We start from the raw sequence: 15,770 nt of genomic DNA, 5'->3' as shown, positions 1-15,770 counted from the left end.
CAATACCTGGGCCACTTGTAACTGAATTTTTTAAAAACATATTTTTGGGAGGGGGCATGCAGAGAGTGGGCATGAAATTATTAACCAGCTAGCATGTTATACATACTGCTTGCTAACTGACTACACAGAGTTAATGCAGGTGCACTTAGGTCTAGCTTCTATATATGTATGGTGCCTAAAAAAAATCGGTGCCAAAACATATCCGCGTAAACAGTATTCTATAAGTCCCTAAAGTTTGGTCTGGTTTACAGAATACACGCGCAAGTAGAGAGTTGCATGTAAATTTAGGCACGGTCATTTGTACCAATGAAAATGTGGGGCCAATGTCCAATTCTAAATTTGTGTGGAGCACTATTATTCTGTAATTATGTCCTTAACTCAAAGCCACGCCCCCATTCTGTTCCAAAACACCCATGGCCCTCCCCTTTCCACACCCCCCTTTTGGGACCATGCACCTAACTTTATGCACATTAGTCCCAATTCAAGCTAATTAGTTCCAATAATTGCTTGTCAAAAAGCCAATTATTGGCACTAAGTGGCATGTTCAATTACTTTGTGCTCGCAAATTGGGAACACGCCTAAATTTATGTGCATAATTTTTGGCGATCTTTATAGAACCAGGGTTAGCACCTTCTAAATAGGATGCAGAAAGTGCTCCCATATTAACACTATGCAGGTTCTGCTCGCTAATGACATTAGCATATGACCTCAAGAAAATATATTTTAAAAATCCCCCAAAAGTGCTGCATTCATTCTGGGCTTAGCACATGTTAAAATCCTGTGTTGCCACACAATAAGCCCAGATTCTAGTGCATTTTAGTAAAAGGGCCACTAAAGTAGTAGTTTCAAAGTTGAAAGTTTAAAAAAAATTATTTCTCACTTCAGTAAGCATCTATTCAGTCACTAGATGGCACTATAGACTAAATAATTATGAGATGAATATATTGCCTTCCAATAAATCTCTACACAGACATTTTATGCTGGCAAAACACCTTACCTTTGTTCTGCAACTATGACCAAGTGCCTCAACCAAATACAGAATAAATGACCAAACATTAAAAACAGAAATTCTCGGATGAAAGCTGGACTTTGAATGCAATACAACACAAATTTTAATTGTACACTTCTCTGATGTACTTGGTATTAAGGGTGGTACATTAAGAGACTCGTTTTCAAAATAAAATTGAAAACAAATGTCCTAAGGTGGCAGATGGATGTTTTTCTCTTAAAAACGTCCAAGTTGCAATTTTCGGCACTCCAGTTTTCTCCACAGTTCATCCAGATTTCAAGGGGGCATGTTGGGGGTGTGTTTTGGGAGGGACCTGGGCAGCACCAAAAAAGAGAGACCCTTTTTTGCAATAATGGAGCAAAATGAAAATGTCTAGGGCCAAAATTAAGATGTTTTTGGCTAGACCTGTTTCAATTATGAATAAGTAACCAGAAGATGCCTTAAATGACCACTGGAGGGATTAAGGCATCATCTCCCTTACTCTCCCAGTAGTCACAGACCCCTTTCACCCCTTCCCCACCCACCCCTAAGATGTGACAATACATACCAAGCTCTATAACAGCTTCAGATATGATGACTGTTCTTGTTAGAGCAGCAAGCAGACTCCAGGAGTAGCCTAGTTATCGGTGCAATGGACTGTAGAGAAGGGGACCCAGGCCCATATCCCACTCTTAACTGGTACACTTTTGATGGAACATGTGAGCCCTGCAAGCTTGAGGGCTATTGTAGTGGTGTACAGTAGGTTTTTCTTTTGGATTTTTTTTTCCGAAATGGTCCCAAAAGAAAAACACACTGAGCATAAAAAAGGTGATTTTTGAACCAAAAAGAGACCTTTTTCAGGATTGAAAGTCTCTGTTCATCACTTGATTTTGGGATGTTTTTACCAAGACGTCTAAAATTGTATGTAGCCATTTTATCGAAAATGCCTCTTCTCAAATAAGCCATAAAACATAAATGCATTTCCACCTATAGTCTGCAAAAAGCAAAGAATCAGAAATTCTACACATTCAGATTCCCACATCTGGTATATTCAAATCACTAAATCAATACTACAGATGTTAGGGTAAAGTAGTGCTTCTCAACCCAGTTCTTGAGGCACACCTAATCCCATCAGGTTTTCAGGATATCCATAATGAATACTTGTTTGAGAAGCACTGGGGTAAAGGGTCGTGGATTTGATATACCGCCTTTCTTTGTTACAACCAAAGCGGTTGACATACATTATAAATCAGAAGAGGCACTAAAAGCCTTCAAAATTGGGACAAGTCCTTCAATTACACAATATGGAGCTACAATACATCAATCTTGTACATCGTACACAGGCCGTGTTTCGGTGCACAGCACCTGCCTCAGGGGTCATTCATTATCTTTTGTCTAATGCAAGGAAGCCCAGCAGCAGAGCTTGATACACAAACAGGGCTTTGTCCAGTGGAGTACATGCTATGCTTGGCTTTAGCTGTGCTGGGACAAAGTCCCATTTATTTGTGTATTCAGCTCTGCAGCTGGATTTCCTTGCATTATACGACAGATATTGAATGACCCCTGAGGCAAGCGCTGTGTGCCAAAACATGGTCCGTGTCAGGTCTTTGATGTATAGGATTGATGTATTGTAGCTCCATATTGATCCATGTTGTGGAATTACTGGACTTGTCCCGATTTTCAAGGCTCCTAGTGCTTCTTCTGACTTGTTTTGGACTTTCCTTTGTGCTTTTAACTCTCTCTGTGCTGTTAACATATGCAGGTACTTTCTCTGTCCCTAATGGGCTCACAATCTAAGTTTTTGTACCTGGGGCAATGGAGGGTTAAATTACTTGCTCTGGGTCACAGGGAACTGCAGTGTTTCTACCTTTTGTTATCTGGGCATCTCACCCTCTGTAATTTTTGTCTCCCATACTGTATGTTGTGTAGGGTGTGTGCCTGCTGCAATATATGCATTGTCCTGTGGACCTGCCGTGATTGACTGAAGACACTGCATATCCTGGGGGGGGGGGGGGGGGGCACTCTGTATGTGTGTTTCGGGTGTGCAGAGCCTGGGTTCTTTCCAGGGCTGGTGTTAGATATTCAGGGGCTCAGGGCACAAACTGGGGAAGTGGGTCTTAAAGCTAGCCTTCAGCCTATGCCTCCTTCAGCATGAGAGAGGCTTGTGAGCCCCTTGTAGTAGGGGGCCTAGGGCAGTTTGTCCTTTTTGCCACCCCCTAACGTCAGCCCTGGTTCTTTCTTTAATACTTGAACACCATAGGTCAATTTTAGCAAGCAAAGGAAAAATTGCCAGTACTATTGGGTACTCCTGAAAAAAAAAAATGCCCTGGAATTGATGCTGTAAAAGTCTCTAGAGACCTGAGGTCTATTTTAAGTAGTCTCTCTCAGGGGCAGTGTTTCCAAGTAGATTAATGTTGTGCATACAATGACAGTAATGAACCTCATTCCTAAACCAAGGTATATGGCATATGATCTCAGTCTCTCAAATTTACTGCAAATGCTTGCCGCAGTATTTCCATTGTGCCAAAGAAAGTTTCCTTTGGGAGTTCATAAAATATAATCTGTATAGGCAACCTATCAAGGTGTGCTTGAAAATTCCTTTTTATCAAGCCTGTGACATCCAAAACAATGGGAACTATTTATTTCTGCTTCTTTCTGTCATGTTTTCTTGGTCTCAGACTGCATTACTTGGGACTTACGGATCTTCTCTCTCTCGCTCTTCACATAATTCACAGAGTAATTGCTTGAGACTGACGCCTCTATGATCAATGCCATTCTGATGTTTTTCTCTTTTACCACTTTGGCTTTCTTGCATCCAGTTTTTTATTGATTGGAATGTCCCAGGTGATCAAAGCCTTTCCATTTTCCAGAATTCTCTTATGCCCAGCTCACAAGAGCGCCAGAGAAATCCGCCCAAAAAGGGAGCTATTCATTTCCGCTGAATGCTAATGAAATGCAAATTTAAGCGTGGTCATAGTGTTGAGCATGAAGGAATTTTTGGAGTGTTAAAGGGAGGAAGTTGCTTGGCGTGTGTGTTGAAAAGTGCTTAACACACAACTTTTCAGCACATGCCCAGGACACTGGCTGTCGCTGTTGGCCCTGGGGATCCTATGGACCCCCCCCCCCCCCACACACACACACACACAAATACTAGAAACTCTGGTGGTCCAGTGAAACCCCTGTCAAGGTTCCCCCCCCCCCCCAAACACATGTACCTACGGTAGTTAGGCCCCACTCAATGTATCCCAGGATGCACCAGGCAGGGCAGGGTGCTTCCATTTTGAGATGCGCTCAGCGGAAGGAGGGACTCGGACTGCATCCCTCCTCCCTTTTCAGGTACAAGGGGTTTGGGGAGGGTCGCCGCTAGGCCACCGGGGGTGTCTTCAGGGGGACTTTGACAGGAGTCCCACTGGACTATCAGGGTTTCTAGCATACTACTAATTTTTATAGTGCTACTAGATGTAGTAGCAGCACTGTGCACATCATATGCAGGGTTTCTAGCATTTGGTTAGAGGTTCCAGGGGGTCTACTGGACCTCCGGGGCATTACCTATTGGGGGGGGGGGGGGGGGGAGTCCCAGGTTCCACTAGACCACCGAGGCCTTACCTATTGGAGGGGGGGGGGGGTTCGGGGGTCTCAGGCTCCAGCGATCACCAGGGTTATTTGGTCTCTCTATCCCTCCCCTGCTCAGCAGAACCCTAATGGCAGCTCCGAGGTGGCATAGGGTTTGCTGCGGGAGGAGCGCCCTTGTTTGTTTCTACCACATTTTTCTGGTCTTGGATTGCATTTCTTAGTACTTTAGGATCTTTTTTTTTTCTCTCCACATGATCACACGATTCAGAGTAGTAGCTTTGGATTGATATAGAGATAATCAACGCTGTTCTGGTGCTTTTCTCTTTTACTATTATGTCTGTTTTTCTTGGTCAGAATGGGGATGCCCCAGGTGACCGCAACTCCTTCATTCTCCACAATTCTCTTCTCCTGTAAGGGTAAGCTGTTGAATTTATACAGAGTCTACAGTTTAATCTAAATTGTCATTCCTTGTCATCAATACTAGACCAATGGATTATGTCCATCCACCAGCAGAAGGAGACAGAAAATAAGTACATAAGTACATAAGTAATGCCATACTGGGAAAAGACCAAGGGTCCATCGAGCCCAGCATCTTGTCCACGACAGCGGCCAATCCAGGCCAAGGGCACCTGGCAAGCTTCCCAAACGTACAAACATTCTATACATGTTATTCCTGGAATTGCGGATTTTTCCAAGTCCGTTTAGTAGCGGTTTATGGACTTGTCCTTTAGGAAACCGTCCAACCCCTTTTTAAACTCTCTAAGCTAACCGCCTTCACCACATTTTCCGGCAATGAATTCCAGAGTTTAATTACACGTTGGGTGAAGAAAAATTTTCTCCGATTTGTTTTAAATTTACTACACTGTAGTTTAATCGCATGCCCCCTAGTCCTAGTATTTTTGGAAAGCGTGAACAGACGCTTCACATCCACCTGTTCCACTCCACTCATTATTTTATATACCTCTATCATGTCTCCCCTCAGCCGTCTCTTCTCCAAGCTGAATAGCCCTAGCCTCCTTAGTCTTTCTTCATAGGGAAGTCGTCCCATCCCCGCTATCATTTTAGTCGCCCTTCGCTGCACCTTTTCCAATTCTACTATATCTTTCTTGAGATGCGGCGACCAGAATTGAACACAATACTCAAGGTGCGGTCGCACCATGGAGCGATACAAAGGCATTATAACTTCCTCACACCTGTTTTCCATACCTTTCCTAATAATACCCAACATTCTATTCAGTTTCCTAACCGCAGCAGCACACTGAGCAGAAGGTATCAGTGTGTTATCGACGACGACACCCAGATCCCTTTCTTGGTCCGTAACTCCTAACGTGGAACCTTGCATGACGTAGCTATAATTCGGGTTCTTTTTTCCCACATGCATCACCTTGCACTTGCTCACATTAAACGTCATCTGCCATTTAGCCGCCCAGTCTCCCAGTCTCGTAAGGTCCTCTTGTAATTTTTCACAATCCTGTCGCGAGTTAACGACTTTGAATAACTTTGTGTCATCAGCAAATTTAATTACCTCACTAGTTACTCCCATCTCTAAATCATTTATAAATATATTAAAAAGCAGCGGTCCTAGCACAGACCCCTGAGGACCCCCACTAACTACCCTTCTCCATTGTGAATACTGCCCATTTAACCCCACTCTCTGTTTCCTATCCTTTAACCAGTTTTTAATCCACAATAGGACATTTCCTCCTATCCCATGACCGTCCAGTTTCCTTTGTAGCCTTTCATGAGGTACCTTGTCAAACGCCTTTTGAAAATCCAGATACACAATATCAACCGGCTCCCCTTTGTCCACATGTTTGTTTACTCCTTCAAAGAATTGAAGTAAATTGGTCAGGCAAGATTTCCCCACACAAAAGCCGTGCTGACTCGGTCTCAGTAATCCATGTCCTCGGATGTGCTCTGTAATTTTGTTTTTAATAATAGCCTCTACCATTTTCCTTGACACCGACGTCAGACTCACCGGTCTATAATTTCCCGGATCTCCCCTGGAGCCTTTTTAAAAAATGGGAGTTACATTGGCCACCCTCCAATCTTCCGGTACCACGCTCGATTTTAAGGATAAGTTGCATATCACTAGCAGTAGCTCCGCAAGCTCATTTTTCAGTTCTATCAGTACTCTAGGGTGAATACCATCCGGTCCAGGAGATTTGCTACTCTTCAGTTTGCCGAACTGCCCCATTACGTCCTCCAGGTTTACCGTGAAGTCAGTAAGTTTCTCCGACTCGTCCGCTTGAAATACCATTTCCGACACCGGTATCCCACCCAAATCTTCCTCGGTGAAGACCGAAGCAAAGAATTCATTCAGTCTCTCCGCTACATCTTTGTCTTCCTTGATCGCCCCTTTTACCCCTCGGTCATCCAGCGGCCCAACCAATTCTTTTGCCGGCTTCCTGCTTTTAATATACTGAAAAAATTTTTTACTATGTTTTTTTGCCTCTAATGCTATCTTTTTTTCGTAATCCCTCTTGGCCTTCTTTATCTGCGCCTTGCATTTGCTTTGACACTCCTTATGCTGCTTCTTGTTATTTTCAGACGGTTCCTTCTTCCATTTTCTGAAGGCGTTTCTTTTAGCCCTAATAGCTTCCTTCACCTCACTTTTCAACCAGGCCGGCTGTCTTTTGGAGTTCCGTCTTTCTTTTCTAATTTGCGGAATGTGTATGGCCTGGGCCTCCAGGATGGTATTTTTGAACAGCGTCCACGCCTGTTGTACAGTTTTTACTCTCTCAGTTGCCCCCCTAAGTTGCCCCCCTAATAGTTCCAAGTACTTTACTCCTTAATGGAATCGTGCAGCCTGGAATGCTTTTTTTTTTAATCTCTCTCTCTCTCTCCAAGCAGATGGTGGATGGATGTGAAGCTCCTCTTAGTGCTTGCTGGCTAAGCTCCTGCCCCAGCTCTGCTGGGGGACGGTTGAGCAAAGGGGTGTACTGGTAACCCGGTCTTGGGTACTTTTACAGTGATTCTTAGTGGTCCTGGGTCACTCACCTGCCAGCTAGGGGATAACTAATGGTACTGTGTCCCCCTCCCTTGCCTGGGGCTTTGTGGCTTGGCAGGTTTGGATGTGGCATGGTACAGACCAGGGGTGTAGCCAGATTTTGGTGGGAGGGGGTCCAGAGCCCGAGGTGAGGAAGCACATTTTAGCACCCCAGCGCTGCCGCTGCCACCACTTTTGACCCTCCCCACCCCCACCCCCCCGGCGCCGCCACCGCCACCGCCGTCAGGTACCTGTGCTAGCGGGGGTCCCCAACCCCTGCCAGCTGAAGTCCTCTTCAGCGCTGGTCTCTGGGCCGGTGCATTGCTGCAGCTGATCTGGAAGGATTCTGTTTCTGTGTCCTCCTGGCATCTTGCACGTTCCTAGCAGGCTGCACGTAGGAACGTGCAGGACATCAGGACAACTGACACAGAAACAAAATCCTTCCAGATCAGCTGCAGTAATGCGCAGTGGGGGAGGGTTGGCGGGGGGCCAGGGCCAAATCTGGGGGGGGGGGGGCTATGCCCCTGTGGCCCCACGTAGCTACGCCCCTGGTACAGACAGTATGTTTCTAGGTCTCTGCTTGCAATATGAGCTGTGACAGGCTCTCTTTGCTTGAAAGGTAAGCTGTTCTTTTTCTCTTTTTCTGTCGCCTCCAGTTAAAACAAAAAAAAGCTTTCTCCCGGTGCTCAGCTGCTGTATTATTATTATTATTATTTTTTTTAGTCCCCGGGTTCCTGGTCAGTTAAAGCGGCAGTTTTTGTACCTCTTCATTTTGGTGGGCTTTGGGTGTGTGGAAAACCGGCTTGTTTTTTAAGCTGGCTGTGGTTCTGGTGCACTCTCTTCCTGGTGAAGCTGTTTGGGGCACCATTTTCTTTACAGTTCTCCTTTGTTTGGCGTGTTTTCTCCTTCACCCTTCCGGATGTTCCCAACTAAGCCGTTGTGCTGGTGGCATGCCTCCGTTCATGTCTTCCTGTTTAGGAGAGGATCTCCATTGCTCCCTGCAGTACTTCGGTCTCCTCGGCCATGTGGCTTCCTCAGATGTTTGTTTGCCTGGAGTCTCTAGGTCCAATTCTGGCCTAGGCCTGATTGCATGGTTCTCCTGCCTTCAGGAGTCCTAGTTTGCCTGGTGGTTTCCTGCTTGGATGGTTCTTTTGTGCTGGTGGTTTTCTGGCAATCCCTCTGAGGCACCGCTAGGGCTATGCTTGGGAGATCCAGTGTTCTGGTTCGCTAGAACAGTTTGAGCTCCAGCGTCAGTGCTTTCTTCTCCTCTGCAGGCCATGCACTCCTGTAGTTAATCTTGGGCCCCTGGCTCTTGTGCGGATGTCTTCTGAGAAATTCTGTAGCCCCGGTTCAGGTAGTGTACTTCTCTTTCTGCTGGCTGTGTTTTCTGCCTGTCTTCGGGTTCCTTTCCTCAGGTTATTCTTTGTAGCACAGTTTTGGGATCCTTGCCCTCTCTTCTAGGGCTGGGTGCACCTCTGTGTCTTACTGGGTGCCACCCCATTATGTGCTAGACATGGCTCTCTTTCTTTGGGGTTTCCAAGTTTCTTGGCCTTCTACACCAGCTGGCCTTGTTAGCTGTGGTGACCTTTTGGCCCAGGTAGAGGTTCAGGGCTACTTCTTGGAATGGTCCTTCTCAGTCTGGGTGGCTTTGTTTGCTCTAGAAGGTCAGCTGTTCCTTCCTCTATGCAGACTGAGGGGTGTGTGTGTCCCTCTCCCTCCTTGTGTTCCAGGGGTCATGGCTCACTTGCTGCTCTGGAGTTCTTTCTCTGGGGCACATCAGATGAGCATGCCTTCTGCTCTTCGTAGGCTGCAAGCAACTTGCAGTTTGTGTCTTCCCGGCCTCTTGGGTGGTGGTGTCTCCTGTTGCTCCATCTGTAGATGTCTGGCATCATCCAGTTTCCACAGGCTGGGCAGGGCTTCCGTCCTTGGGACAGGTGTACCTCCCTCTTGGTTGGATGGGCATGGCATATTCCCTGCCAGGCGGGCCTATCTCTTTCTGCTGGTCGGGCATTACCCCTTGCGCCTTTTCGGATGTAGCCTCTTGGCTTCATACCTGTCATAGCAGGTCAGGTGGAGCTCCCTTTTTATCTCTTCAGCCTGGCTCCTTTTCAGGCAGTGGAGCTTGGTTCCTTATCTGGAGATTGTGCCTTTCTCCACTGTCTTTGGATGTCGAGCCTCACTCTGACTTGGATGTGGAGTCTTGTTCTTTCTCTGGAGGTCAAACCTTGCTCCACTTCTAGGTGTTGAACCTTGCTACACCTCTGGGTGTTGAGCCTATCTTCATTTTGGCATGTCAAACCTTTCCCTCTCTGACGGTTGATCCTTGCATTCCAGCTATCTGAGTTTGACCAGTCTGTGGGTGGTGGTCCTTCATCCAAATCTTCCGGTCTCATGTTGCTCCTTCTTTGGATCTCAGGTTTTGCTCAAACATTTACTAATCAGGCTACTGCTTATATGCTGTTTCTACACAAAGCCTTTTCATAAGACATTACTTAATTCTTTTTGCTTATCATCTTTCTCTCTTATGTTCTTTAGCCAAAAACTCCCTGCTACTTTATCTATTACCTCATGTTCTGTTTCCTGAACTCCTGTGCACATACCATTCTAGCTACAGTCTTTGTCTGCTAGTTTGGTCGGCCTTCACCTTTAACAACATCCCTTTATCCATAACTGTGCTGCTATCTCTTCATTTCCTGCTGTTTCTGTTTGTAGCAGTTGAGAGAGCACCATTGCTTGGCTATTCAAAATACTTAGCATTCCATGCTGCACGATTCTCTTAAGGGGCAAAGTATTTGGAACTAATTTCTCTGTCTCCTGCTGGTGGATGGACATAACCCATTGGTCTGGAGTGGTCTGGTATGACTAAAGGAAAGAAAATTATCAGGTAAGAACATAATTTTTCCTTTTGTCATTCGCATTTAGAAATATTTTAGTACCCTTACTAACATGATTGAATACAGAAACACTGAGCATCCAGTATAATTTTAAGAAACTTCCTTTTTATTGTAGGATACCTTATGACTTTTCTTTGTCATTTGATGTAGGAAAATCCCGACGATGGTAGAGCCAGCATCTATAAATCTGTTATCATTAATACATCCAAGGAGATGATGTGCTTCAGTGACTTCCCCATTCCTGATGACTACCCAAATTACATGCACAATGCCAAAATAATGGACTATTTCCGGATGTACGCAAAGCACTTTGATCTTCTGAAACACATACAGTTCAAGGTAAGGCTTGAAGTCATTATTACTTTCCTTTTGTATGTATTTTATTTTTATGGATTTTTATGTGGATTTTTAATTCACTTGCCTCACTCATGAATATCAGGTGAACCATCAGATTAAATGAACTAAACTAAATTATGAGCAGATGCTTCGCCCTACTCAATATTGCCTATTTATTTTTATTTATTGCATTTGTATCCCACATTTTCCCACCTCTTTGCAGGCTCAATGTGGCTTACAATAACATCATGAGTGATGGAAATATATTAGAAAATAGACATTTAGTGTTACAGAAGAATCTTTGGTAACATGATAATGATAAGACATGATAGTAGCATTACAAGCAAGTATTATAAGATAATTCTGAATGTGTGCGGAGGAGTTGTGTATATTCATATTGGTTGATCTTTGTGGTCATAATCACCTGGATGAGACTCATGGTACAGAATTCCAGAAAGTTCAATTGGTAAGATGAACAAGTATCATATGTTCTGGAGATACAAGGGAGGCCAGATGTAATACACTGCAAATGCAAAATAGTATGGCAGAAATGAATTTTTATTGGTACTGGTGAACCCGATGTGGCCATGTTTCAGCATATGCCTGCATCAGGGTAACAATTCTTTAAACCAAAAGGTGCCAGGGTTTGACTGCAGCAATATTGCATGTGGTCATAAGTTTGGAGTGTAAAAATAAGGTTATCCAATGTGCACATTAGCTTCAGTATAAGGAAGTAGCACTGTTGAATGATGACTGGAATAAACAAACCTATTTACAGTCTATTACTTCTGGCCTCCCTGATATTTTAAGACCAGGTTGTACTCATTGATCCTATGGACTGATTTTGTTGCCTTTCCAGTGAAGGCTCAATTGGACCTGGCTCGGATAATGGACCTCTTCTTGCAGGTGAAGGCTGGCTAGTCGCACATGCCACAATATGTCTAGCTCAGGCGAAGGATCCAGGTGCTGTGAGAAAAAAAAAGGGAGGATAACTCCTGGATTTCTAAATCCATGAGAGGGTTTCACGATACCCTATTCTCGGCTCTGTTTTTTATTCACACCCACTCTACAGGCCTGATAGGGTCAACCTATTTGATGAAGGCCTAGGCATATAGATACATGACATTTTAAGAGGAGATCCTGTAGGTGTTGTGAGAACATGCCCACAGATGATAATGGGTGGAGGAAGTCTCCAACGAGAGAAGATTCAGTGGTGTAAAATGGGCACTCATCCATGTTTACATGTGTGGAGGAGTAGTCTAATTCGTAGTGCAGTGGGCTTTGATCTTAGCAACCTGGGTTAAATTCCCACTGCAGCTCCTTGTGACCCTGGGCAAATCACTTTTAATCTTCCATTACCCCAGGTATATTGTATATAATGTGTACAGCGCTGCGTATATCTAGTAGCACTATAGAAATGATTAGTAGCACATGTATTTTATAAAAACTTAAAATCTTATATCCAGCTCATTTACAATTCTGAACATTATGCAAAGCATTATGCTATTTTCTGTTACATATCTCATTAAGCTTGTTCAGCTCAGTCATGATGAGAGCTCAACTTTCTATTATGGTAAGGGCATATTCCTCCATACACCGCTAAAGTGAGTAAGGCAACAAAATTTCAAGTCTAGGTGGCTGAAGTTGGGCCACCCCTTGCCCTCACAGTGGAGGTGCGGCCTTGACAAACCCAGGCACAATCTTGAGTGAAGGAAGACCAAGCAAATCACAGCCCATATGGCTGAAATGGGACTTACTTACCCAAACAGCCAACATTGATAAGAATAGCTATACTGGGTCAGAGCAGTGGTCCATCCAGCCCAGTATCCTGTTTCTAACAGTGGCCAGTCCAGGTCACAGATTCCTGACAAAAAAACCCAAATAGTAGCAGCATTTCGTGCTGCCAATCCCAGATCAAGCAGTGGCTTCCCCATGTCTATCTCAATAGCATATGGACTTTTCCTCCAGGAACTTGTCCAAACCTTTTCTAAACCCAGATACACTAACCGCTGTTACCACATCCTCTGGCAAGTTCCAGAGCTTAACTGATCATTGTGTGAAAAATATGTGTCCTATTTGTTTTAAAAGTATTTCCATTTAACTTCATTGAGTGTCCCCTAGACTTTGTGATACAGTGACCAAAACTGAATGTAATATTGAAGGTGAGGTTGCACCATGGAGCGATAGAGGCATTATAGTAATCTTGGGGGTATGTTTACCAAGGTGTGTTAGCGTTTCTAACATGGCTTTAAATTTAAGGCGTGTTAAATGATAACGCGCCTATACACTTCTATGGGCGCATTAGCATTTTAATGCTCTTAAACCATTTACACGTGTTAAAAATGCTAACGCGTCCATAGTGCACCTTAGTAAACATAGGCGTTGGTCTTATTTCCATCCCTTTCCTAATAATTCCTATCATTCTGTTTGTTTTTTTTGCTGCCGCCACACACCGAACAAAAGATTTCAACGTATTGTCTACATTGACACCTAGATCTTTTCTTGAGTGCTGACTCCCAAGATGGGCCTTAGCATCAAGTAACTATGATTTGGATTATTTTTCCCAACGTGCATCACTTTGCATTTGTCCACATTAAATTTCATCTGCCATTTGGATACCCAGTCTTCCAATTTCCTAAGGTGTTCCTGCAGTTTTTCATGATCCACATGAGTTTTAACAATTTTAAATAGTTTTGTGTCATCTGCAAATTTAATCACCTCACTTGTTCAGATTTCCAGATAATTTATAAATATGCTAAATAGCACCAGTCCCAGTACAGATCTCTATGCGGCTTAGTAAAAGGGCCCCACTGTTTCTTCACAGGGTCCTTTTTTCCATTCTGTTCTTTTGGCTGTCTTTCACTTCAGCTTTTTAAACATGCTGACTGTCATTTTGTTGTTCTTTTCACCTTTCTTTGTAAATATGTGGAATACATCTGGTCTGGGCTTCCAAGACTGTATTTTCAAACAATGTCTGTGCCTAATTTAAAGTCCTAACCTTTGCAACCGATCCTTTTAGCTTTTATTTAACTATTTTCCTCATTCTATCATAGTTGTCCTTTCAAAAATTAAATGCTGCTACAATGAACCCATTTCCTCTCATACTATGTCTTGCATTCCACTAAGAACTAGATCTAAAATAGCTCCCCCTCTTGTCTGTTCCTGGACTAGTTGCTCCAAAACACAATTGGTTATTGCATCTAAGTATTTTACCTCCCTAGCATGCCCTGATGTAACATTTATCCAGTCAATATTGGGGTAATTGAAATCATCCATTATTATACTGCTGCCCAATTTGCCAGTTTTCCTAATTTCTGTAAACACTTCTCCATCTGTCTGTTCATTCTCTCCTGGTGGACAGTAGTACAGCCTTACCAGTATACTCCTTCCCTTCACACATGGAATTTGTAATCATAAGGGTTCCACCCTGCTATCTGTTTTATGTAGAACTAAAAAAGAGGCCTGTTTCGTAGAGGAATGAAACGGGCGCTAGCAAGGTTCCATGCCCCCCTCCCTATCTCCCTCTCTCCCTGTCGGTCGTCCGAATTCCAGCCCCCCTCCCCTCTGAGTTCCATGGCCCCCTCCCCCTTGAGTTGGAGGCCCCCCTCTCCTCCAAGTTCAACGTCCCCGCGCCTCCCTCCCTCCCTCGAAGTGCAAGCAGGACCTGTCCTCCGGCAGCCCCTCACCTTCCTGCGTGCCGGCTCTAATTTAAAAATTGTTACCTCGAGGTTCAGCGTCAGCATTGAAGGCGAGCGGCGATTCACACTGCTTTCCCATGCGTCTGAGCTCTGCCTCTGGTCCCGGCCTTCCGGAAACAGGAAATGAGGGCGGGACCAGAGGCAGAGCTCAGACACATAGGACGGCAGTGTGAATTCCTGCTTGCCTTCAATGCTGACGCTGAACCCCGAGGTAACAATTTTTAAATTAGAGCCGGCACGCAGGAAGGTGAGGGCCTGTTTCGTAAAGGAATGAAATGGGCGCTAGCAAGGTTCCATGCCCCCCTCCCTACCTCCCTCTCTCCCTGTCGGTCGTCCGAATTCCAGCCCCCCTCCCCTCTGAGTTAAATGCCCCCGCACCTCCCTCCCTGGAAGTGCAAGCAGGACTAAGCCTCCCCAGCCGCAAGCCCCAAGCGTCTCCTCTCTCTCATCCCCCCACCCCCCGATGCAGTGTCTATCCCTCTCACTCCCTCCCTGCAGTCCCTCTAGTTTAATCAGATTGCCGCTACTGACAGGCTCTCTCTTATCCCCTCACCCCCCGATGCAGCATCTATCCCTCTCACTCCCTCCCTGGCCGTGGTCCCTCTAATTTGATTTAGATCGCCCATCGCTGTCGGTAGCAGCGAGCACACCAACATCGAACTACAGCTTGCTTCGGCCTGACGGCATGAAGTGACCAGCCCCGCCTCCTCTGACCAGTCTTCCTTATGATGCGTCCAGCCCTCGCCGAAGCAGGAGGTTTGGTTAGAGGAGGCGGGGATGAGCAAGTCATGCCGTCAGGCCGAAGCCCCGAAGCAAGCTGTAGTTCGATGTTGGTGTGCTCGCTGCTACCGGCAGCGATGGGCAACCTAAATCAAATTAGAGGGACCACGGGCAGGGAGGGAGTGAGAGGGATAGATGCTGCATCGGGGGGTGGGGGGATGAGAGAGAGCCTGTCAGTAGCGGCGATCTGATTAAACTAGAGAGACTGCAGGGAGGGTGTGAGAGGGATAGACACTGCATCGGGGGGTGGGGGGATGAGAGAGCCTCCCCAAGCCTCTTATACTGGGCGCCTATGCCAAGCTAGTAGTTTATACAACACTATCCCAGTATCTATATGGACAATAACTAATTATTTGTTCCAAAAATCATTGAAAACTTATCTGTTTAGCAAATATTTAGAATGATTTTTGACAGGTAGATTTGTTTTATTTATTTGTGACCCGCTATCTTATGTAGATACAGGTGGGATATAAAAGAAAATATGGTATAGGGCTAGAGTCTATATATGGTGC

General features: G+C 45.0%; 1 protein-coding gene across 8 annotated transcripts in view; it reads left to right on the top strand.

Annotated features, from left to right (window-relative positions):
- Positions 1-15,770, top strand: part of LOC115471837 (dimethylaniline monooxygenase [N-oxide-forming] 5-like) — a 92,236-nt gene that overhangs the window by 44,030 nt on the left and 32,436 nt on the right. For all 8 annotated transcript variants that reach the window (XM_030205697.1, XM_030205696.1, XM_030205693.1 and 5 more), the window contains one exon: positions 10,595-10,783. In XM_030205697.1, the coding sequence (XP_030061557.1) occupies positions 10,595-10,783 (189 nt within the window). The remainder of the gene's footprint in view (positions 1-10,594; positions 10,784-15,770) is intronic.

The sequence above is a fragment of the Microcaecilia unicolor genome, chromosome 6 (genome assembly GCF_901765095.1).
Source record: "Microcaecilia unicolor chromosome 6, aMicUni1.1, whole genome shotgun sequence".
In the NCBI taxonomy this organism is placed as follows: Eukaryota; Metazoa; Chordata; class Amphibia; order Gymnophiona; family Siphonopidae; genus Microcaecilia; species Microcaecilia unicolor.
Note: the sequence above shows the minus strand (reverse complement) of the source record. Positions and strands in the feature narration are given on the sequence as shown.